The sequence below is a fragment of the Cetorhinus maximus genome, chromosome 15 (genome assembly GCF_964194155.1).
Source record: "Cetorhinus maximus chromosome 15, sCetMax3.hap1.1, whole genome shotgun sequence".
NCBI lineage: Eukaryota > Metazoa > Chordata > Chondrichthyes > Lamniformes > Cetorhinidae > Cetorhinus > Cetorhinus maximus.
In genome coordinates this window covers 15,385,706-15,408,585 of record NC_135893.1, presented here as the reverse complement: position 1 = coordinate 15,408,585, position 22,880 = coordinate 15,385,706, and the positions used below count along the sequence as shown (strand labels likewise).

At 43.9% G+C, this 22,880-nt stretch overlaps 1 protein-coding gene across 1 annotated transcript in view; it reads right to left on the bottom strand.

Annotated features, from left to right (window-relative positions):
- plch2a (phospholipase C, eta 2a) overlaps positions 1-22,880 on the bottom strand; it is a 158,153-nt gene that overhangs the window by 77,457 nt on the left and 57,816 nt on the right. The window contains exons 6-10 of the mRNA XM_078557950.1: positions 18,709-18,802; positions 12,902-13,105; positions 8,910-9,030; positions 8,370-8,541; positions 4,829-4,936 (exon numbers count right to left, since the gene is read on the bottom strand). Coding sequence (XP_078414076.1) covers positions 4,829-4,936; positions 8,370-8,541; positions 8,910-9,030; positions 12,902-13,105; positions 18,709-18,802 — 699 coding nt within the window. The remainder of the gene's footprint in view (positions 1-4,828; positions 4,937-8,369; positions 8,542-8,909; positions 9,031-12,901; positions 13,106-18,708; positions 18,803-22,880) is intronic.

The following is a 22,880-nucleotide window of genomic DNA, read 5'->3' as shown; positions in this document are numbered from 1 at the left end:
AACGGGCAGAGCAGTGGGAGATGGGAGTCGATATGATAAAACCTTCAGGAATATGTCCAACCAGATGGTGGCAGCCCTTGTGTGCATCAAGTTCACTCCTAAGCATAATTTGCATTAATTGGACCAGAAAGACTATTTTTTACAATGACATCTAACTGCCTAGTTAGGAGGAGGTGGGAGTAACTATTGTCTAAATTCCCAATTACGTCCAATGATGTTAACTATGTTCTACAGGATTGACAGCATCAAATGCAGAACAACAAGCACTGTGTCTTGTGGAAAGAGGATCCAGGAAGGTAAATTATCTTAGATAACATCCCCTTTGGCCCAAAATGAACCTGCAAAATGCAATCAGTGCCAGGGATCTTCAGCATGTTGAGGGAGGCAATGGTGTAGTCGTAATGTCACTGGACTAGTAATCCAGAGGCCCAGGCTAATGCTCTGGGAACATGGTTAATATCCCACCATGGTAGCTGGTGGAATTTAAACTAAATTAATAAATCTGGAATTAAAGGCTAGTCACATGAAACCATTGTCCATTGCTATAAAAACCCATCTGCTTCACTAGTGTCCTTTAGGGAAGGAAATCTGCCATCCTTACTCAGTCTGGCCTACATGTAACTCCAGATCCACAGCAACGTGGTTGACTCTTAACTGCCCTCTGAAATGGCCTAGCAAGCCACTTAGTTCAACAGCAATTAGAGATGGGCAACAAATGTTGGCCTTGCCAGCGATGCCCACATCACATGAAAGAATAAAGAAAAAAAACAAGATTCTTATGGCACATAAGGAATCCATTTGGCTCATCCTGCCTATACCAGCTCATCGGAAGAGCTATGCAATTACTCCCACTCCCCTTCCTCTTGCCCCACATTTTTTCCTTTTCAAGAATCTATCCAATTCCCTTTGGAAAGTTACTATTGAATCTGCTCCCACCACCATTTCAAGTATTGCCCTGCCTAAAGGTGCCTGCTGATATTTCCCTACTCAGAATATCAGGAGCACCAATTGTAATGGAGTTTATACATTAAGGATATTTATTACCAAAACTCTTAAGGGATTCATACTTAATGCAGTTTCATAAATGTTACTGATAACTCAACAAGAGTGGATATTTGGATGGGCACTTTCCTTGGATTAATGGTCTTCCCTTACCCAAAGCATCTTACTGTATTATTAAAAGGGATTAACTGTCTGGCCACCCCAAGTTATGGCACAACAAAATGTTCCTGCGCACAAGGGTTGCCAACTCTGGTTGGGTGTATTCCTGGAGATTTCAACATCTGACCTCCTCTCTCCAACTGCCTTGGACCCACCTTTCCCCCCCTTAGTCACTCAACATGTTCATCCTCACAGTGCCTCACCTGCCCACAGTCAATCTTAAAACAAACAGCCTCTTCGTTACCCAATTGGATGCATCCTGACTGTCAAACAGCCTTTCCTTTCCCAACTCCAACATTTTTACCATTCATAAACAAACTGTTGTAAGAGTTTTTCTTGTTTTTCGTGTACCTGTGAGATTTTGTTTTCCTGGGTGCACTGTCCTGGAGATTTTTCTTCAATTTCTGGAGACTTCAGGTCAATCCTAGAGGAGTCGGCAACTCTATTATACCATAATCTCACCCTGTTATCACTCACTAAAACAGCAGATCTGCTTTCAATTGTGCCACTGTCTTGTGCTGTTCCCCTAATAAGAACAGGTCAACCGAAAGCTTGAATTATTCCACTTTGGTGCTCTGTCCACTGGATTATCTTTTCCACTTACATCCAGACTGAGGTTTTAAGCAAATCGCACTACGCTGTCCCCAGAACATGGTTCTAGTGACATACCCAGACACTTCTTCACATGAGAAGTCATCTCAGTACTCCCTTTGTACATTGCCACAGTTGCTATGCTAAGAGGAATGTGCATCAATGGGGATGAGAAGGGGGAGAGTGACATGGTGATAGTTCAGTCAACAGTACCTTCCACTTCATATGAATGCACCATTGAGGAGGAAGAAAAGACAGTAAGTACAGATGCAGACACACAGAGATACAGAATCAGAGAATCTCATGGGGCATAATAACATTAAATTTACATAGAATATACAGCACAGAAACAGGCCATCAACCCAACTGATCCAAGTTGGTGTTAATGCTCCACACAAGCCTCCTCCCACCATTATCCAGCTTCTAGATTTACCAGTCTAGTGGCCATTGCATGTGAAATCCAGTAAGCATCTAACAGTGATCAGAGTTAATTGTTGGATGCAGGTTACACCAAATCAGTATGTAGGGAGGAAAAGATATATGTTTATGGTTTGCTCACAGAAACCGTTTTATGGGCCATTTTCATGAGGAAAGGCCCAGCTGTAACTGGCTGGTTAAATGAAGAATTTACTGATTCATCCCACTTGCTGAAATATTAATGTATTTCATGTTTAACGGCAGTGGTTCCATTCTCCAGCTATTGAACAGTTTCTCAATCCAGTCCTGAACCATGTTCAGTATGGTAGGTGGTGTTTGTCCATGGAGGTATTTACAACCCTTAAAGAATTAGGCTGGAATTTAATATTCCATACATAGCAAATAAACAACATTTGTTTTAAAAATCGAATGTGGAGTTCTTGATGTACCTTAAGGTAAGAAACACACCAGACGTTGGCTTATTAAGAGCTATGACTGTGATCTTTCAATTCAGTGACTTAAGATGAAATTATTTTTCAATAAAATAATAAATTGGGCAGAAACTCCAAATCTTCCTGTTCTAGAAAGTTACATTTAGTAAAGCCTCCAACTTAAAAAAAAGTCTTTGATATTGTTCCTTGTTACAATGTTGTGCAGTTTATGTAAAATATTCTAATCATGGGGAAGAGTTTTACAGTCCACTGAGTAACATCCATTTTTCAGTCACCAGGACGCTGGAAATATATATATAGCAACATGACTCTCAATCTGCCTTTTGGAAGAATATTAAATCCAGCTGGACAGATCAGAAAAAATAATATTTATTCACAGACAGAAGAAGTCAATTTAAAAGAACAAGAGTGTAAGAAATTGTTCTCAGCCATATTCTTATATCATAAGATGCAAGTGTGGAATTATGTTTCTTATTGCTGTTATGGGACGAGGGGATTTCAGCAAAGACTCCAAGACAAAGGCACTGCTTATAATTGGAAATGGAGGGACCATTTCTCATGATAGAAAGAAACCTATATGGGTGCCCCATGTGCAACAAAAGGGAGCCCTTTCAGTCAGTAAACTTCTGCCAGCTTCTGTTCTTAAATATTCCACCCAATCCATTCACCACAAGCTTGTGGCAACATGTCCAGCTGGAGATCTCAAAGCCTGCAAGCTTGGCAGTCTGAGAGCTCATTACTGCAATGAGGGCAAGGCCCAATTAAAACTGCAGCACTTTCCAGAGGTGGATGTAACGTTTGAGAGTCAGCAGCAGTTCAGGATAAAAGGTGAAGGAAAAGTTAATGAGACATAATCCTTCTGACAAGGCAGCTGTAACCCAGGGAATGGGATTGCCAACAAAAATAACAGGACAGGAACTGGAGTTCCTGGGAACGAGCCATGACATAGAAGACTGCTCGTCCCATGTGTGACTTCTTGGCAATAGACAGATACTGAGCATGGCAGCCAACGGGGTCAATCTCACCATTAGGATTTAAAAAGGACAATCTAATCATCAGGCAGTTATTTGTGCAGGACTCTTCTACAGTCCCGCTCCACTAAGTAAGAATTTCATGAATTTTGGCCCCATCAGTGCGAGTGTTTGCCGAAATAAGAAACAGAAACATTTTCATCTCCAGTACAGCACAAGTTAGATACAAGTTAAAGCTCCCTCTACACTGTCCCATCAAACTCTCCCAGGATAGGTGTGGCACAGCCAAATGCAGGGCAAAACACCCTCTAAAGCTCAACAAAAGGCCTCAGCCTCAAACAGAAAGAGCAATTCCATCTGCACCAATGTGCCATTTTCCATTTCTCACATAAGCTGCCCTGTAGTTTCTGTACAGTTAAATTGACAATTTAGTGCTGAATTCTCAGGTTTATCTTTGAGACTCATAGCCAAATAGAGCTGTGTTAAGACTTCCCAAGCCCATGTTACACACAATGAGTGGACACAGAGGTGAATTTAATTTCATCAGTCCAGGCATAACCTGGACCCAGGATCCAGGGGTCAGGGTCCAGTCCACCAAAATTCCCTCTCCCTCTTTATGATTTTTAGCAGGGACCCTGAGGATCATATTCATTCCTCATTAAATAAGCTTCCATTATCATGCAGTGGTGTCACTTCCAGTGAATCTCAGATTAGCATGGCCATTTCTTCCATTGTCTGGCCCCATCAGAGTTTAAGTGGTGCTGGATTAAACAGCCCTCCTTTCCTGTGATATGCTTTCATTGTATGATAGCATTTGAATTCTTTCAGAAGCACTGATCCTCTACACTAACCAGGAAAATCAATCTGACAGGGAGCTTTGAGATTATTGAAGGGTTTCCCAACAGCACCTAGAATTAAAAAAAGTGTAATTATCTTTAAATGTGCTCTTGTGGTGTTGACTATCCTCCTCATCCTCACACCACATCCTCACATCATCCCCCGCATCAACCTTCAACAAGCATCTGAAGCATTAATAATCATTGCAAAGGATTGTGTAAGATGGGATAATTACAGTCTTTGTCTTTACATATAAAATGGATTAATGGCCTAGTGAGGGTCCATTCCTATTATTTGAAAAGGATTGCAGTGTAAAATTAAAGCAGTATTATTATTCCCAACACCCACTCCCCCTGGAGGCACCAGATTCAAGAGCTCAGTTTATATTTTTCTACTTACATCTCCATTCATCAACTTGCAGTCGTCCTCGATTTCATCGGCACTGTCCTCATCTGACACCTCACCTTCCTCAGCATCATCGCTGATATTTGCAGGTAGTTTCTTGCCCTGATGGAGAGAACCAGGAAAGGGAAGAGATGGGAAAGAGGGGGAAGGAAATTGGGAAAAAGAAGTGAGCAATGGGAAGAGGAGAAGATAGAGAAAGGAGTGAGAGGTGAAAAATATGGGAAAGAGATAAAAAGAAAGAGAAAGCAAGAAAGAGATGGAAGATAGATGGAAAAGAGCAATGGGAAAGTGGGAGACAGATGGGGAAGAAAAAGAGAGAGATGGGAAAGAGGGAGAGAGATGGGAAAGAGGAAGAGAGGTGGGAAGAAGGGAGAGACGGATGGGATGGAGGGAGAGAGAAAGAGTGGGGAAGAGAGAGATGGGGAAGAAGGAAATGTATAAAAAAGGAAGAGAGACAAACAGACAGGAAAAAGGGGAGAGAACAAGATACAGGAAAGAGCGAGAGAGAAATATCGGGAAAGAAAGACGGAGATGGATAGCGAACAATAAAAGAGATTTAACCAACTCAAAATGGCCATAAACAAACTTAAGAAATTTTGAGCTTGAACCTCATAGTCTAACCTGATTAGTCAGAATTTCCAAGAGAAGCAAACTCCAAATAAGAACCCTACACCCTATTGCAGGAGTTACCTGAAGAGCCTAGGCTGTGGATAAATCAAGGAGTCAGCTTTACTTTCAGCGATTGTTAGTCCGAGGCATGTCAACGTGGAGTAAAAGACTCTGTGGAGAGTGACCTTGGTGGTGAGGAGATGTAGACTATAGGGAGATATATGATTTAAATATTAAATTCTTACCAATTCAGGAAACATTAAGCAATGTTCTTACAGTTTCTGAAGAGAATTATTCCCAATTGATAGTTTTAGAAACAGGGCAGAGATCAATTTTTGTTTAATAGTGGGCAAGTCACATCTCCCCATCATGTCAGTCGCACTGCTTATATGTCCACAGATACACTGTCCAGCAGAGAGTATTGGAATGCAAGCAGAAGTTGGATCTCTTGGTTGAACTCCCCCTTACCTAGCCTCGAGGCAGTCAGGCCAATGCAGACCAAAAGGTCACTGGTTTGATTCCCAGACTGAGCTGAAGTGGCAACTGAAGCTTTAAAATCAGCCTCTATGCCAATGGGAGGGGGAAATCAGCCAAGGTTCCTGCTCATTTTTGGCAAGCAACAGGATCAGGCTCCACTGTGAAGGCTTTCACAGCCAAATAGTGGGTGCTGACACAGCGACTTGCATTCATATAATGCCTTTAACATAGTAAAACATTCCAAGGCACTCCACAGGAATGTTATCAAACAAAATTTGACACCAAGACGCATAAGGAAATATTAGTACAGATTACCAAAAGCTTGTTCAAAGAGGTAGGTTTTAAGGAGAGTCTTAAAGGAGCAGAGAGAGGTGGAGTGATGGAGAGATTTAGGGGGGAATTCCAGAACTTAGGGCTTAGGCAACAGAAGGCATGGCCTCCAATGGCGGAGCGATAAAAATCAGGGATATGCAAGAGGTCAGAATTCAGGGAGAGGACGCAGAAGTCTTGAAGGTTTGCAGGGCTGGAGACGGTTGTAGAGATAGGGAGGTGTGAGGCCACTGAGGGATTTGAAAACAAGGATGGAAATTTTAAAATCAAGGCATTGCTTAATTGGAAGCCAATGTAGGTCCATGAGCACAGGGGTGATGGGTGAATGTGATTCACTGTCATTGTTCAGCCAGGAAGAACAGCAAGTGCTAGGAGACATCCCTGGCAGGAGAATAACTTGGGTCGGGTGCTGGGGGAGAACTGGAGAGGAAACAAACCATTAAAAAAGAGATAAGACTCACCAACATGTAATGTTCTGGCTCATTGCACTCTTCATACAGCTGTTGATTCATTGTAGGGAAATAGAATCACCTTGTTTCCATTAAAAAGCACTTTGCTAAATGACCCAATTTTTTTTGTGAATCAGTTTCATTACATATGAAATTTACATCAGCCCAGAGGTTTGAGCATAAATCAAATGTGTCCCCAATCTCTCCAGCGCTGCCTGATTTAGATCAGATGAAATAGCACAGAGAGTAACAGTCAACCTCTAAGACATTTCATTGTATTTCCCGCACTCATTTTCATCTCATCAAGATCATTTGTTTTCCAGCCATGCATGAGACAACAGACATTGTGACTGCAGAATGGTGCTGGGTGACTTGTGTGTTGAATGTTAATTAAGGAAGTCAGGAGGAACTTCATGATCAAAGAATAATTGAAGTGTGGAACAAATCACTAGGGAACAACGCTGAGGGCATAAGTAGGATCAAGGGGCACGTAGTTGTTTTCATTGATTGATGAATCAACAACAAGGGGGTTCAGACTGGGGATTATCACTGGAAGAACAAGAGGACATTACATTGAATTTACAGAGAAGAAACAGGACATTTGGCCCAACTAGACTGTGCTGGTGTCCATACTCCACATGAGCCTCCTCCCACTCTAATAACCTTCTCCTATCTTGCCTTTGGAGGTTTGTGGTGCAGTGGGTAGCATCCCTTCCTCTGAGTCGGAAGCTCTGGGTTTGAGTCCCACCCCAGGACTTGATGGCCAAGGAAGGTGCATTTGTAATACAGCCAAACAGGTCCTGCAAATCCTTCCAATACATGTCACTGGCAAACAGTAAAGTGGGAGAGGTTTCTGGTCAGCCATGTAATGAAAAGAAAGTTGGGTCTTCTGCCATCACTAACCATAGCTCCAGACTACAGATGCATGTAAGTTGCCATAGCAACTCAGACTCTCTGAGTGATCTAACACATCACTTTGCTCTTGTTTCCCTCTATTCCATTCTCCTTCATTTATGCACCAATACTCTCTGCTTCCACCACTCCATGTGGCAGTGAGGTCCACATTCTCTGCTAACGTCTCTTCAATTCTTTAATGCGAGTGGCTATCTTATATTTATGCCCCTTTGTACTGGGCTCAGCCGCAAGTGGGAACAATGTCTCCCCATTCAGTATCTCGCAGTGGAAACACTCTTACACAGGTGGGTGTAGAAGATCCCATGACACCATGTGAAGAGCAGTAGGGGAGGTCTCCCAATGTCCTGGTCAACACAATCTCTCAGCCAACATCACTAAAACAAAAATCTAATCATTGTCTCATTGCCTATCATTGGAGCTTGCTGTGCACAAACTGCCCTCTGCATTCCCTACATTACAATGGTGACTATATTTCAAAAGAACTTCATTGGCTGTGAAGTGTTGCTGGATCATCCTGAGCATATGGAAGGTATTTTATAAATGCAAATATTTTCTGTTAAATAGAAGCCTTTATTTGGGGGGGAGGGGCATGTTACCTTAGCAACATCAGAGAAAAATTAAATTGACTGTTTCTTTTTCTCAAGTTGGTTTCAGATAAAACATAATAGCCCATAATCAGTCTCTAAGAGAAACATGTTCGTAATGGCCCCATCAAGTCTCGCTAAATATTAATGAAGATTTGATTGCCTGCATACCTTCACAAGGATCTTGCCCTTCAGGCTATCGGGTGAAGGAAGTTGAGTCATGTCGTCTACATGCACTGAAGACACATCAAGTTTATCCCCCAAGATCTCACACAGGTACTGAGCCATCTTCTTCTGCTGGGGTACGCTGCAGTGGTTTTCAACGGAGAGGATGACTGGATATCTGCAATTCAGATTCAAACCAAACATTCAACACAGATTTGGTGTGGAATGTGGAAAATATCACATTGATGCTGTTGATGGTGCTCTTCTAAAGATGAGACAATGTTGAGGCAGTGTAGATGGAGTTTTACTCTGTATCTAACCCAGCCTGTACCTGCCCTGGAGTGTTTGATGGCACAGTGTAAAGTGAGTTTCACTCTATATTCTACCCATCCTGTCCCTGCGCTGGGAGTGTTGATAGGTCACATGTCTGTGTGAGGCATAACAATCGCTTAAAGCCACTGTTAAAGGTGGGCCTACTGCCTCTTTTAGTTGGCTTGCTGCCTGAATCATGGGTCAGAATCATTATATCAGAATCACGATACTTACTCAGACTTTGCAAAGGCGTACTTGTTGATAGTTTCGATCACATCTCGGAAGTGGATCTTGGAGGTGAGTGTGTATCCATGGTGAACAATAGGTTCTCCATCTGGTCCATCCCAGCAGTCAACTGCAAGACAACACAATCACTCATAAAAGGCAATGCATAAAATATTGGACATTGTTTACCACAGCCAGCCAGGAAAGGCAGGATCCTTGTTTCCAAATCCCTCCATGGCCTCGACCCTCCCCATCTCTGTAATGTCCTCCAACCCCACAACCCTCTTCTAATTCTGTCCTCTTGTGTATTGCTAATTTCAATCGTACCACCATTGATGGCTGCACCTTCAGCTGTCAAGGCCCCAAGCCCTGCACTACCCTCCCTACACCTCTCTGCCTCTGTACCTCTCTCTCCTCCTTTAAGAAACTCCTTAAGGCCTACCTCTTTGCCCAAGATTTTGGTGACTTCATATCTCCTTATGTAGTTTGGTCACAAATTTTATTTGGCGACACTCTTGTGAAGCGGCTAGGCCGCCCCCGTTTTTTTTAACAACATTAAAGGTGCTATATGAATGCAAGTTGTTGTTGTAACACCAAGCTACCATCAATATTGAACTGGTGACTAAACAGGAAACATGCAACCATTTCTTAGAAGGTGAGCTGACGAATGAGGTGGCCAATATCTGCCATGACCTGAAGACTACAAACTTAACACAGTCATACCCCTTATAAAAGTACTTGAACTGAGAGGGAGGAGTAAAGAGATAGAGAAAGGGAGTGGGGGTGGGGGATGTACTGAGAAAGAGGGATAAAGCGAGGTAGTAAAAAGAGGGAGAATGTGATCTGAAAGAGAGGGGGAAAGAAGCAGGAGATAAGAAGAGAATTGGAGGGGAGGAAAATGAGGAGGAGAGATAGAACGAAGAACTAGAAAGTAAAGGGAGAGGGGGATAGAGAAAGCAGGGAGGAAGAGTAGAGAAGAGGGAGAAGAAAGGGGAGGATTATCTATGCTGAGCTAGATGATGTTAGCTGCGGTAGACTGCTGGATGTTACAACTGGAATCACAATGTCTGGCCTAGGGATAAGGTTAACAAAAAATGGCCCCATATTGCTATCAGCTGATCTCTGCTACTGAAAAATGTGAGTGAGAGCATTAGGAAAAGACCAGAATCGGGTCTGGTTGTGATGCTTCCATGGTCACATATTTTATGAACTGCAGATGATTACACAATGTTTGGGAGGGGCAAGATTCTAAAGGGCAGCCGGTCACCATGGGGCCATTTGTTTGGACGGTTCGGGGTCCTCAAGAAAGGAGAAGTCACTGAAAAAAATTCAGAGAGAAAACTGAAGTTATTTAGGGAGCTGCAGGTTTACAGTTTTACCACCTCCAGCTGAGGCATAATGGACAGATGGCAGGCTCCCTCCTCTATTCCCCTTCTGAATCTGGTGAACGTGTTTGTACTCTTGGCTGGGTTTAAAGGACTGACAAGCATCTCAGCCTTTGCTGGGCCTGACTGGGTGTCTCGTGTTTTCTAATCTCCCTCTGTTCACCATCAGAAAGGATCAGGGACTTCTTACCACAATGGGTATGTGAGGCATTTATCGATTGCTGAGAGGCTGATGGATTGTTTATTATTTACTGTCTGTGGGGAACAGCACCAAAGCTTAACACATTAGAATACCTATCAACTCAGCCCTATCGTCAAGAAACAGCTTTAGAGGATTACTTTGGGAAGAGACACTATATGGGTGCTGTGCTAAGACCTGCCTGTTTAAAAGTTTGGTGTTAGTCATGATTTAAACAGACACCTGAAGATTTAGCATTAAAGCATTGATTAGCCACAATTTTTGTCAAGTGGTACAAGTAGCCCACACACACAGCCACTTCTACTGGAGGTATGGGGTGCATCGCTGAAACACAACAGGATGTCTCAGGATGGTTCAAGGATCAAGGGAGAGGGTGCACAGCTTTTAGGACACTGCTCTGAGGGTCCTGGTGGAGGAGAAGGTAGTCCTGTACCCATAGTGGGGATGGAGGCCACTGGTAATGCTCTGCCTGGTCTCAATTTTTCCTCCCATTCATCCTTCAGACCAAGCCGAGCCCCTAGTAAATTGCCAATCCCTTTCTCCTGGTGACAAATGTGCAAAAAGGTAGAGTAACATGGTATTCACACTCTTTAGATGATATCTTCAGAGAATTTCCAGGAAAATGTTGTTGAGCCTCAACAAAGTGTCCCAGAAAGTCTCCAGACATGAAACTCCTCTTCAAACACAGCAAAGTCAGTCCATCCCCAACAGCAAGTGAACAGTGAAAGCTGAGCATAGCTTTATACAGCCCTCACAATCCTCAGCCATGCCTTGTTTACCCCTGTTCACCTGGTTGCTGGTGAGAGAAGATGTTAATCGAGATGCTAGTCAGCAGAATTCTGCGCCGCCTCATTAATAAGTGTTAGCAGGCACTTTAACTATCAGTCAGCTGCTTAACAATCCTCAGGTGGCCATTTTTAGCACAAGTTTCAATTCCTTTACCAAAATGGTGTCTTGCACTAAAGGTGGGCTAAACCAGTGCTGCAGCTCAAGACCTCATCTTGGCCACCCTGGAGGTCCTTCAGCACTTAAAGTATCCAGGGAAAATCTCCGCAACAACATGCAAAACATTGTTTTCCGAATCCTTTTCCCTGGAAAATCCATTTAAAGGATCCCAAAATACAACACAGTTCCCACCACTTCCACAGTAACCAATATGCAGTACAGCTGATATGTTGTCAAAGGTAAGTAGTTTGCAGCTCTGTTCTTGGTGCTGCATAATAGGCCACTCGAAAACCAATACTCATTTCTTGTTTTAATTGTGCTTTGCTTTCATAAAACTTTGTTTAGAAACTCACTTGGGAAGAAGACTATCAACAGTGGCTGTTGTAAAGATAACTGTTACTAATTTATTTTAGTGATAATCCTGATTTATAAAATTGCAGTCATTTTGTGCTAACTGTTATATTGGAGATATTAATGTCAATTATAGTAAGTTCTTTGGGGAACTGTGGAGCCTTGTGATGATTGAATTGCCACTGACTGAATAAGATGTCATGTGATAACAGGACAATGCTGTGACAGTACTATCTTTCAATCTGAATTTGCTTTGTAGACTTTCCCTCACTGCCTTAACTATCAGTTGTCAGCAAGGGAGGGAGAATGCTTTTTTCATTACATCTTGCATCATCTGTTTCTGCCTAAATTAAACATAAGACACTCTAACTGGCAACTTTGAAGTTGAGATTAATGGTTGCCCCTTTTTGGACAATATAAGAAAGAAACAGAAACAGAAAAGGCTGGAAAAACTAGGCAGGTCTGACAGCATTTGTGGAGAGAGAAACAGAGTTGCCGTTTCAAGTCCATATGACCCTTCTTCAAGAAAGAAAGGCCTGCATTTATATAGCACCTTTCACAACTTCAGGATGCCCCAAAGTGCTTTACAGCCAATAAAGTACATTTCTGCAGCACAGTCACTGTGGTAATGCAGGAAACGCGACAACCAATTTGCACACAGCAACCTCCCAAAAAGAGCAATATTTTAATAACCAGATAATCTGTTTGTAGTGATATTGGTTGAGGGATAAATATTGGCCAGGACACAGGGGAGAACCCCAGGGCTCTTCTTCAAAATAAGTGCCATGGAATTTTTCACATTCACCTGAGAAGGTAAAAGCGGCTGTAGTTTAATGTTTCGTCTGAAAGTCAGCACCTTGGACAGTGCTGCACTCCTTCAGTACTTCACTGGAGTGTCAGCCTAGGTTATGTGCTCAAGTCTTTGGAGTCGGACTTGAAACGCCAACTTCCTGTCTCAGAGGCAAGAGGCACTGAGGCACGAATGACACATTTAAAAAAGGTGGATGTTTTAAGTGGTGGAGACTGTATAGTGATATTAGCACCTACTGCTCTGTGAGGTGCATCCCTGAGAGAAATGTACAAATAGATTTACTACAGAGAGTGTGCAGCCTTGGTCTTACCTTCAACACAGCGACAACCAGCTTGTAGCACCCAGGCATACATGTCCACTCGAGACTGTGACATCAGCTGGTCCCCCATCAGGTAAGTGTTGTGGGAGGAGGCGATGTAATAGTTACACATCGGCTGTGTCATGTCCTGGCTCACTTTATGATGTTCAGGGTTAAAGATATCACCTGCCGGGCTTCGCATGTAGTTTGTGAAACCTGTGGGATTGAAGAAAAAATCTTAAATCGTTCCACTTGTGGAAGAATTCCGGATAAGCAGTCATAACAAAAATCAGAGCTCAGGAGATTAGGTTGGGAAAATCTTCACCCATACAAAGAGTGGTAGAAGAGTAGGACTCTCTCTCACAAAGGCAGCAGACGCTAGCTCAATTGATCATTTTTAACTTGAAAATGATAAAGATTTGTTGTCAAAGATATTTAGGGATACCGAGCTTAGGCAGGTGGATGGGTCTCGGATACAGAGCAGCTATGATCTAAGTGAATGGTGGAACAGGCTCAAGGGGCTGAATGGCCTCCTATTCCTATCTAAGATTATCAATAAACAACCTGGTAACTGGGATAAAAGGAGCCTGGATGTTGGAGGCTCTGCTGTTCTATGATCAAATACCCAGAGGCTGAATTTTTTGCAGGGGGCAAGATCTTTGGGTATGGTGTCTCTGCAACTTTACCCCCAACCCCCACTACCTGTCATCCCATCCTCGGGCGGCTGTAAAATTCAGCCCCAGAAGAGTGTCCTGCAGTCAGCATCGTGGTGAAGCAGTCTGGGAAGAGTGTCCTGCAGTCAGCATTGTGGTGAAGCAGTCTGGGAAGAGTCTCCTGCAGTCAGCATCGCGGTGAAGCAGTCTGGGAAGAGTGTCCTGCAGTCAGCATTGCGGTGAAGCAGTCTGGGAAGAGTGTCCTGCAGTCAGTTCTTGTTGAAAATAACAAGAGTGACATCACAAGACAGCGCGAGAGATCGGCGGAGAGATCAGAACCAGCGCGAGTGCGGGGAAGCTTCAAAAAGTGATGTCAGCACAAAGGTGAGAGCTAATTGGTGAGTAGTGGGTAAGTGTTTTTCTCCAGTTTAAAAAAGATTAAGCTAAGGAAAGGTAAGAGTTCTAGTTTTTATTTGAAGTACATAAATAATTTAACTTTTTTTACTGTGCTTAACTTAAAGTAAGGGTTTTTTTCAACTAGAGGCATGGCAGGGCAGCTCAGTCCCGTGTTATGTACCGCCTGCAACATGTGGGAAGTCCTAGACGCTCCTTGCACTCTGACCAGCCACGTGGGCAGGAAGTGCCACCAGCTGCAGCTACTTGAGCTCTGAGTTTTGGAGCTTGAGCGGCAGCTGGAGGCACTGAGGTGCACCCGCGAGGCTGAGAGTTTCGTGGATTGCACGTTTTTAGATGTGGTCACCCCACAGCTTACGGAAGTGCAGACAGTGAGGGAATGGGTGACCATCAGTCAGAAGAAAGGTGTCAGGCAGGTAGTCAGGAAACCCCCAGAGTGCATCTTGCTCAAGAACCATTTTTCTGTGTTGGAAAACAGTGAGAGTGATGGTTCCTCTGGGGAGTGCAGCCACGCTCATGGCACTGTGAGTGGCTCAGCTGCACGGGGAGGGGGAGGGAAAAGAGGGGAAGAGCTATAATGGTAGGAGACTCGATAGTAAGGGGAACAGACAGGCGTTTCTGTGGCTGTAGACATGACTCCAGGATGGTATGTTGCCTCCCTGGTGCCAGGGTCAAGTATGTCACTGAATGGCTGCAGGGCATTCTAAAGGGGGAGGGCAAACAGACAGAGGTCATGGTACATATTAGTACCAACGACATAGGTAGAAAGAGGGATGAGGCCCTGCAAGCAGAATTTAGGGAGCTAGGAAGCAGATTAAAAAACAGGACCTCAAAGGTAGTAATCTCTGGATTACTTCTGGTGCCACGCGCTAGTGAGTATAGAAATAGAAGGTTAGTTCAGATTAATGCGTGGTTGGAGATGGTGCAGGAAGGAGGGCTTTAGATTTGTGGGACATTTGGACCATTTCTGGGGTCGGTGGGACCTGTACAAGGCGGACGGGTTGCACCTGAACCGGAATGGGACCAACATCCTTGTGGGGAGGTTTGTTAGTGCTGTTGGGGAGGGTTTAAACTAACTTGGCAGGGGGGTGGGATCCTGAGAGGAGGTTCAGCAGGGAGAGATGCACAGCCAAAATTAGAAGAGAGAGCAAGTGAGTCTGGAAGGCATTGAAATTATAAGCCAGTTAAGGCACAAGGGAGTTTGGCAAGGTTGGATATTATTTTAATGCAAGGAGTCTGACGAATAAGACAGATGAGTTGAGGGCACAAATTAACACATGGAAGTATGATGTCATTGCTGTCACAGAGACATGGTTGAGAGAGGGGCAGGATTGGCAGCTCAATATTATAGATATAGGGTCTTCAGGCGAGACAGGGAAGGAGGTAAAAGAGGAGGGGGTATCGCAATATTGATCAAGGAATCAATTACAGCAGTAATGAGGGATGACATCTTAGAAGGCTCCTCAAATGAAGCCACCTGGGTAGAATTGAAAAACAAAAAAGGAGCAATCACATTGCTGGGGGTGTACTATAGGCACCCAAACAGTCAGAGAGAAATAGAAGAGCAGATATGTAGGCAAATTTCAGAGATGTGTAAAAATAATAGGGTAGTGATAGTCGGAGATTTCAACTTCCCCTACATTAACTGGGTTAGTCATAGTGTGATAGGTTTAGAGGGAGCGGAATTCTTAAAATGAATCCAGGAGAGCTTTTAAAGCCAGTATGTAGAAAGCCCTACAAGACTTAATTTTAGGGAATGAAGCCAAGCAAGTGGTAGAGGGATCAGTGGGGGAGCATTTTGCAGATAGTGACCAATACTACGTTAGATTCGAGGTTGTTATGGAAAAGGACAAGGATGGGCCAGAAATCAGAGTTCTAAATTGGGGGAAGGCCGATTTTAATAAAATCAGATATGATTTGGCCAGAGTGGACTGGGAGCAGCTACTTTTAGGTAAATCTGTGTCAGAGCAGTAGGGCTCATTCAAGAAGGAAATAGGGAGAGTACAGGGCCAACATATTCCAGTAAAGATAAAGGGTGGAACCAACAAATCCAGGGAACCCTGGATGTCGAGGGATATACAGGATTGGATAAAGAGAAAAGGGGAGGCTTATGGCAGACACCGAGGGCTCAAAACAGCGGAAGCTCTAGAGGAGTATAGAATGTGTAGGAGGGAACTTAAAAAGGAAATTAGGAGAGCAAAAAGGGGGCATGAAGAAACATTGGCAGGTAAAATAAAGGAAAATCCAAAGTTATTTTACAAATACATTAAGAGTAAGAGGATAACTAGGGAAAGAGTAGGGCCCATTAAAGACCATAGTGGTAATTTGTGTGTGGAGCTGGAAGACGTAGGTAGGGTTCTAAATGAATACTTTGTGTTGGTGTTCACAAGTGAGAGGGACGACATGGGTATGGAAATCAGGCAGAACTGTGATATAATTAAAGAAATTAGCATAGAAAGGGAGGAGGTTCTAAGTGGTCTGGCAGGCTTAAAAGTAGATAAATCTCCAGGCCCAGATGAAATGTATCCCAGGTTGTTGAATGAGGCAAGGGAGGAGATAGCAGGGGCGCTGGCAATAATTTTCAATACATCTCTGGTCACAGGAGTGGTGCCAGAGGACTGGAGGACAGCCAATGTGGTACCATTATTCAAGGAGGGAGGAAGGGATAAACCAGGGAACTACAGGCCAGTCAGTCTAACTTCAGTGGTGGGGAAACTATTGGAAGCAATTCTGAGGGACAGAATTAATCTACACTTGGAGAGGCAGAGATTAATCAAGGACAGTCAGCATGGTTTTGTTAAGGGGAAGTGATGTCTGACCAATTTAATTGAATTTTTCGAAGAGGTGACCAGGTGTGTAGATGAGGGCAATGCATTTGACGTAGTCTACTTGGACTTCAGAAAGGCTTTTGATAAGGTCCCACATGGGAGACTGATAACGAAGGTAAGAGCCCATGGGATCCAAGGCAATTTGGCAAATTGGATCCAGAATTGGCTGAGTGGCAGGAAGCAGAGGGTGATGGTCGAGGGGTGTTTTTGTGACTGGATGCCTGTGTCCAGTGGGGTTCCACAGGGATCGGTGTTGGGTCCCTTGTTGTTTGTGGTATATATAAACGATTTAGACTTGAATGTAGGAGGGTTGATCAGTAAGTTCACAGATGAAACAAAAATTGGTGGGGTGGTAAATAGTGAGGAGGATAGTCTTAGATTACAGGAGGGTATAGACGGGCTGGTCAGATGGGCTGATCAGTGGCAAATAGAATTTAATCTGGATAAGTGTGAGGTGATGCACTTGGGCATGACAAACAAGGCACGGGAATACACGATGAATGGTAGGACCCTGGGAAGTACCAAGGATCAGAGGAACCTTGGTGTGCATGTCCACCGGTCCCTTAAGGTAGCAGGACAGGTAGATAAGGTGGTTAAGAAGGCATATGGGATACTTGCCTTTATTAGCCGAGACATTGATTACATGAGCAGGGAGGTTATGCTGGAACTGTATAAAACGCTGGTTAGGCCACAGCTAGAGTACCGTGTGCAGTTCTGGAATCTGCATTATAGGAAGGATGTGTTTGCACTAGAGAGAGTGCAGAGGAGATTTACCAGGATATTGCCTGGGCTGGAGAGTTTTAGTTATGAGGAGAGATTGGATAGACTGGGGTTATTTTCGCTGGAGCAGAGGAGATTGAGGGGGGACATGATTGAGGTGTATAAAATTATGAGGGGCATAGATAGGGTAGACAGGAAGGAACTTTTCCCCTTGGTGGAGGGATCAATAACCAGGGGGCATAGATTTAAAGTAAGGGGCAGGAGATTTAGAGGGGATGTGAGGAAGAATTCTTTCACCCAGAGGGTGGTGGGAATCTGTAACTCACTGCCTGAAAGGGTGGTAGAGGCAGAAACCCTCATAACATTTAAGAAGTATTTGGATGTGCACTTGCAGAGCCATGGCATACAAGGCTATGGGCCTAGTGCTGGAAAATGGGATTAGAATAGTTAGGTACTTGTTTGACCGGTGCAGACTGGATGGGGCTTTTTCTCTGCTGTAGACCTCTATGACTCTAAGTCTTAACTGGGACAATCATAATAAGAATATTATTTCTAAATATTGGCCAGAAGTATTTTTTCCTTTGTAAAATAAATTGCTGTATCCAATCACTGGATAAGCACAGAATGTTATTGAGCATCAAAATAGGAAAGTCTCTGATCTAAACTTGGTTCATGTCCAGTTACTGTAAGAGCATTTGGGCTGATGATTTGGGTCCTAATACTGACGTCAGTGTTAACAGAGAGAGTTCATTTTATTTCAAAAAATTAGACATGATCTGAATCCTTTGGCTGTTGCTGGAAAAAGTATGTGAGCATTTGTGTTAGTGAGCATGTGTGTGTGGGAGTGTGGATGTATGTGAACATGCACATGTATGATTATGTGTGTGTGTGTGTGTGTGTGTGTGAATGCTAGCATGTGATTACGTGAGCGTTTATGCGTGTCTTTGCGTGTGTGTGTCTTTGCGTGTGTGTGTCTTTGTGCATGTATGTGGTATGTTTGTGTGTGTGTCTGTGTGCGCGTGCGAGTTGTTGATAAAGGGATAGGGTCAAGAGACTAATAGTCTGCAAACATCCACTGTCTAGGCAGAAACATGAGGAATGGCTACCTGGGCAAGGCATCAGAGGATGGGCAGAGCCTATGGAACCATGGCCTTAGCGAGGAGTCATCAAAGAGGGAAAATGGGGGAGGAAAACGCAAATTTACCGTCAATTCCAAGGATCCCTTGCTTCTGGTTCTCCAGACACGGCTCAAATTTATCAACGATCTCCAGACAATGCTCCTTTGTAACACCGGTCATCTGGTGAGTGGAGAGAGGGAGAGATGAGAAAGGCATACAGATTCATTCACATTCCTGCTTTGTGTCTCATTAGACCTCCTGCTGTACACACAGACAGCCGGATGTTTAATCACAGGGGATGGTTCCTAATCCTGCCACCCAGTGTTGCAGACTGCCCTGATTACTCACAGCCACTGATGGTTTAACACTGTTCAGGTCTATTGACCCACAGAAAGATAATAAGCTTGATCTTAGCTGCAGGGGAGCTGATAGTTGATAGGACGCAGTTGAGATCTCTGCGCTCATTCAATTCTGGCCTCTTGCACAAATTCCAATTGTGGAGAGGTTTGAGAACTTGTAGGTCCAAAGTTAACCTGTTTCTCCCAAGCATGTTACACTTACTACTGCTATTTCTCAAATTACTCACATACTTTAACACAAAATGTTACTTTCTGAAAGCATTTTAGAAACAGTAACTGCTCATTGATTAGATCCCAGAAATATTGTGCATGCATTTGAACCATTGTACACTGAAATAATTTTGTAAAATGGAGAAGCAGAGGTGAAGGGTTCAGGTCCACGGAGCAGGGGACATCCAAACTGGGAGTAGAAAAGCTGAGTTCAATCAAGATTTAGGGTGCATATAGCACAGGAAGGTAGGGGTGACTGCAGGAGGAGGGGAAATCCAGTTAGAATGTGTCAGTGTAGGAGATGGTGCAATTATAATATTAAACAATTCCTACATTCAAAGCATGTTGCAAATTAAACAATTATCTTTGCGCAATTTTCTAAAGCAGTTAATTCCTGGCAAAACCTGAAATGGAACACTTCCCAGATGAAGGCAGGATTTCACCAAAATTCAAAAGTAAAATAAATTAGAATTCGCAAACCTTCAGAACAGCCTCTGAAAATACTCAACATGTTTTCCCTGAAGCTGATCAGATATTGGTATTTATCCTGGCTGAGCATTGACATGGACAGGTCAAATATTGATATACACTGGCTTAATATTATCATAGACTGGTTAAATATTGATATATATTGGTTGATGCTGGGCAATGGGGAGAGTGGGATTAGTTTTGGATTGCTCTAGCAAAGAGCAGGCAGATATGATAGGCTGAATGGCCTCATCAATTATTGTAAAAACATATGATTCTACAGTTCTGACCCTTCCTAGTGTAGCTCCAGTTCTCGTCTGGGCACTAGGCAACAGTTTGATAAATGCCATCTTGGTGTTTGTTGCTAAGGGTCCTTAGTTACAGGCGTTTTACCTCAGTCCAGTTCACGAGTCAGCCTGTATCAAACAACCATAAACACTGAAATAAAAACAGAAAATGCTGGAAAAGCTCAGCAGGTCTGACAGCGTCTGTGGAGAGAGAAACAGAGTCGACGTTTCAAGTCTGTCTGACCCTCCTTCAGAGCTCAAGGGTCTTACAGACTCGAAACGTTAACTCTGTTTCTCTCTCCACAGACGCTGTCAGACCTGCTGAGCTTTTCCAGCATTTTCTGTTTTTATTTCAGATTTCCAGCATCCGCACTATTTTGCTTTTAACCATAAACATTGTATCTATGTAAATTTATCACATCAGAATGCCTCAAAGTGCTTTACACAATGAATTACTTTTAGATTGTTTCTCTGATGGGGTGTAAATTGATAATGGCATCATCTTACAAACCACAATAAGATGAATGAAAGGCTCATCTTCCTTTGATTAATTGAAGATCTTGCCCTGAGCTGTAGCAGAACATTCTGCCTGCTAAACGGCAGCGTGAGATCTTTAACCTCCGCCTGAACAGGAAGATGGGGCCTAAGTTAAATGCCTCATCCAAAAGACAGCACTGGAATGTCAACCGGTTTATGTGTTCAAGTACTGGAGTGAGACCCAATGCTGTAACACTCTGAGCCATGGGGAGGGGAAAGCGGAGGCCAGTGAGTGCAACCAACTGCGACCAGCCAAGAGTTCACCGATGCTGATCAGGCAAAGCAAGCTGAAAGCCCATGGCTATTTTGGCGTAAACTCATCAGAACGACTGGAAACAAAGCTACAGCCTGTATAAAGCCAAAGACCTAACGCCAAAGAACCCGAGATGACCTCCTGATGTAGAGGCTCTGCCCACCCCTTACAAGATCATTGTCATAAAGAGAGAGGGAACAGTGGCTATTGAGTCTTGAGTGGGAACTTACATACAATCAGCACATGTACCAAGTGCGCTGGTCTCCACAGGGCAGTTTTGGAGAACATCTAGAGCATTGAGGCCTGGACCCAAGAAAATTGAATGTGGAATTTAATTTAATTTTTTGGAATGGCCCCTTTTGTAAAATGGACACTGCTGAGGGCAAGGAAACTTTAATCTCCAGGGGAACCTTCTTCCTCCCCTAACAGAGTCACCTATAACCTTGATTGGTGATGATACCCCTCCACTAACCTCCCCAATGCTTGACAAAGGGAGGGACCACTCTATGACCCCATGAACTTTTACTGACAGCAGTGGAGGTCTAGGGTGAGCGCATCTCAGCATTTATGTCAAATGTGTCACCCATCATTCAACTGACAGAATGTTACTTGGGTCCAAACAGCAATGCTGACTCCAGAAAACAGGGTGAGTGTCCAGAGGAAAGAGAGTGTTGGATATAGATGCAGAGAGAGAAAGGCAAAGACAGAGATGAGGAGAGACAATGACAAAGACAAAAAGAAAGAAAAAGACAGAGAGATACAGAGAGGGGGAGAGAGAGAGAGAGACAAAGAGAGAGAGAGAGAGAGAGATAGAGACCTAAGCTGTCATTCTAACAGCTTCAGCTTACCCAAGATGTGATTATATGAACTGTACAAATCCCTGGAGCTTAGAAACAAGTGGAGAATGGCCCTGTACTGTGTCCTTCAACTTGAGAATTGTTAAAAACAAATCACAAATCTATTTTTAAAAATTAAAACTCAATTCTATTTTAGTATTGTGTGAAATCCTGGGGCATTGTCACATTAAGCCATTCAGATCACAGGGCTGGTCTTCTCTAAGTGACTATCTTTGAATTGCATGATTGGATATCGCACCCATCACAGAGGACAGAACATGTAGGAATGTGATTTCAGGATATGTCAAAAAGGAGAGATGATTGTGTTTATTTTTGGAGTGTGCACAGCCTGTGACTAGTAAACATTTCAGACACTGAGTAGAATTACCCCCCCCGCCTCAAAATGCGGGCGAGAACAGAGGTGGGTGGGTGGGTGTGTAATTTCATGCCATCGGGCGGCCTGCCAATTTGCTGCCCGTCCTGTCCCGAGCCATATTGTTGGAGGCCGGATCGGGGGTGGAGCTGCTAACTGCCCGCGAGCGGCAGGTAGCTTATTAAGCTAATTCGAAGATCAATTAAGGCCATGAATGAGAAACCAACTGGAATTTTCAAGTCAGCCTCCATGGTGTGGGCAGCACAACAGTTGCCTGGAGTTTTCCTCCTGGCAGCAGACTGGTGAAGCGCCAGAGCTCCAGGCAGACTTTGAGACCATCCCCACTCCAACCTGCCTACCTGGCCGCAGATTGCCTCACTCAATAATGGCGGCCCAACAGCTGTTGCCAGGTTTTTTACAGAAGTGTTAAAAGGGCACATCAGTATGGAGGCACCCTCCCTCTCTCTGCAGCTCCTTCCACGCAGAGGGTCCCCTATTGGCCCTCCAGCTTCAAGAGCTCACCCACCAACTTTAATTGGGTGGTGAGCTTGCCCTCTGGCCAATAATTGGCTAATTCAGGGAAAATCGAGGTCGGATGACCGTTCTGAACGAAGTGTGGTGTCGAGGCTGCCACTTGACCCTGATGTCAGGGTCCCGAGCCAAAACGCAAAATTCTTCCCCTTGTGTCTGTAGGAGTGAGGACAGGGGTTGGTGTGAGGGTGGGGTGGGGTAGGGATGGGGTGCTGGCAGGGGCAGGGGGTGGGGGGACTGTGTGTTGGGAGACGAGAGCACAGGAATGAAGCCTGTGCCATCTTCTATCTGAATAGCAGCAGTAACAGGCACACAGGTGGCAATTCTTGTCAAATATTTTTGGGGTGACCAAGAATGGAGTTTGAGCTTAAGCTTTAGCCTGCGTTTAGCACAACATCTTGGTA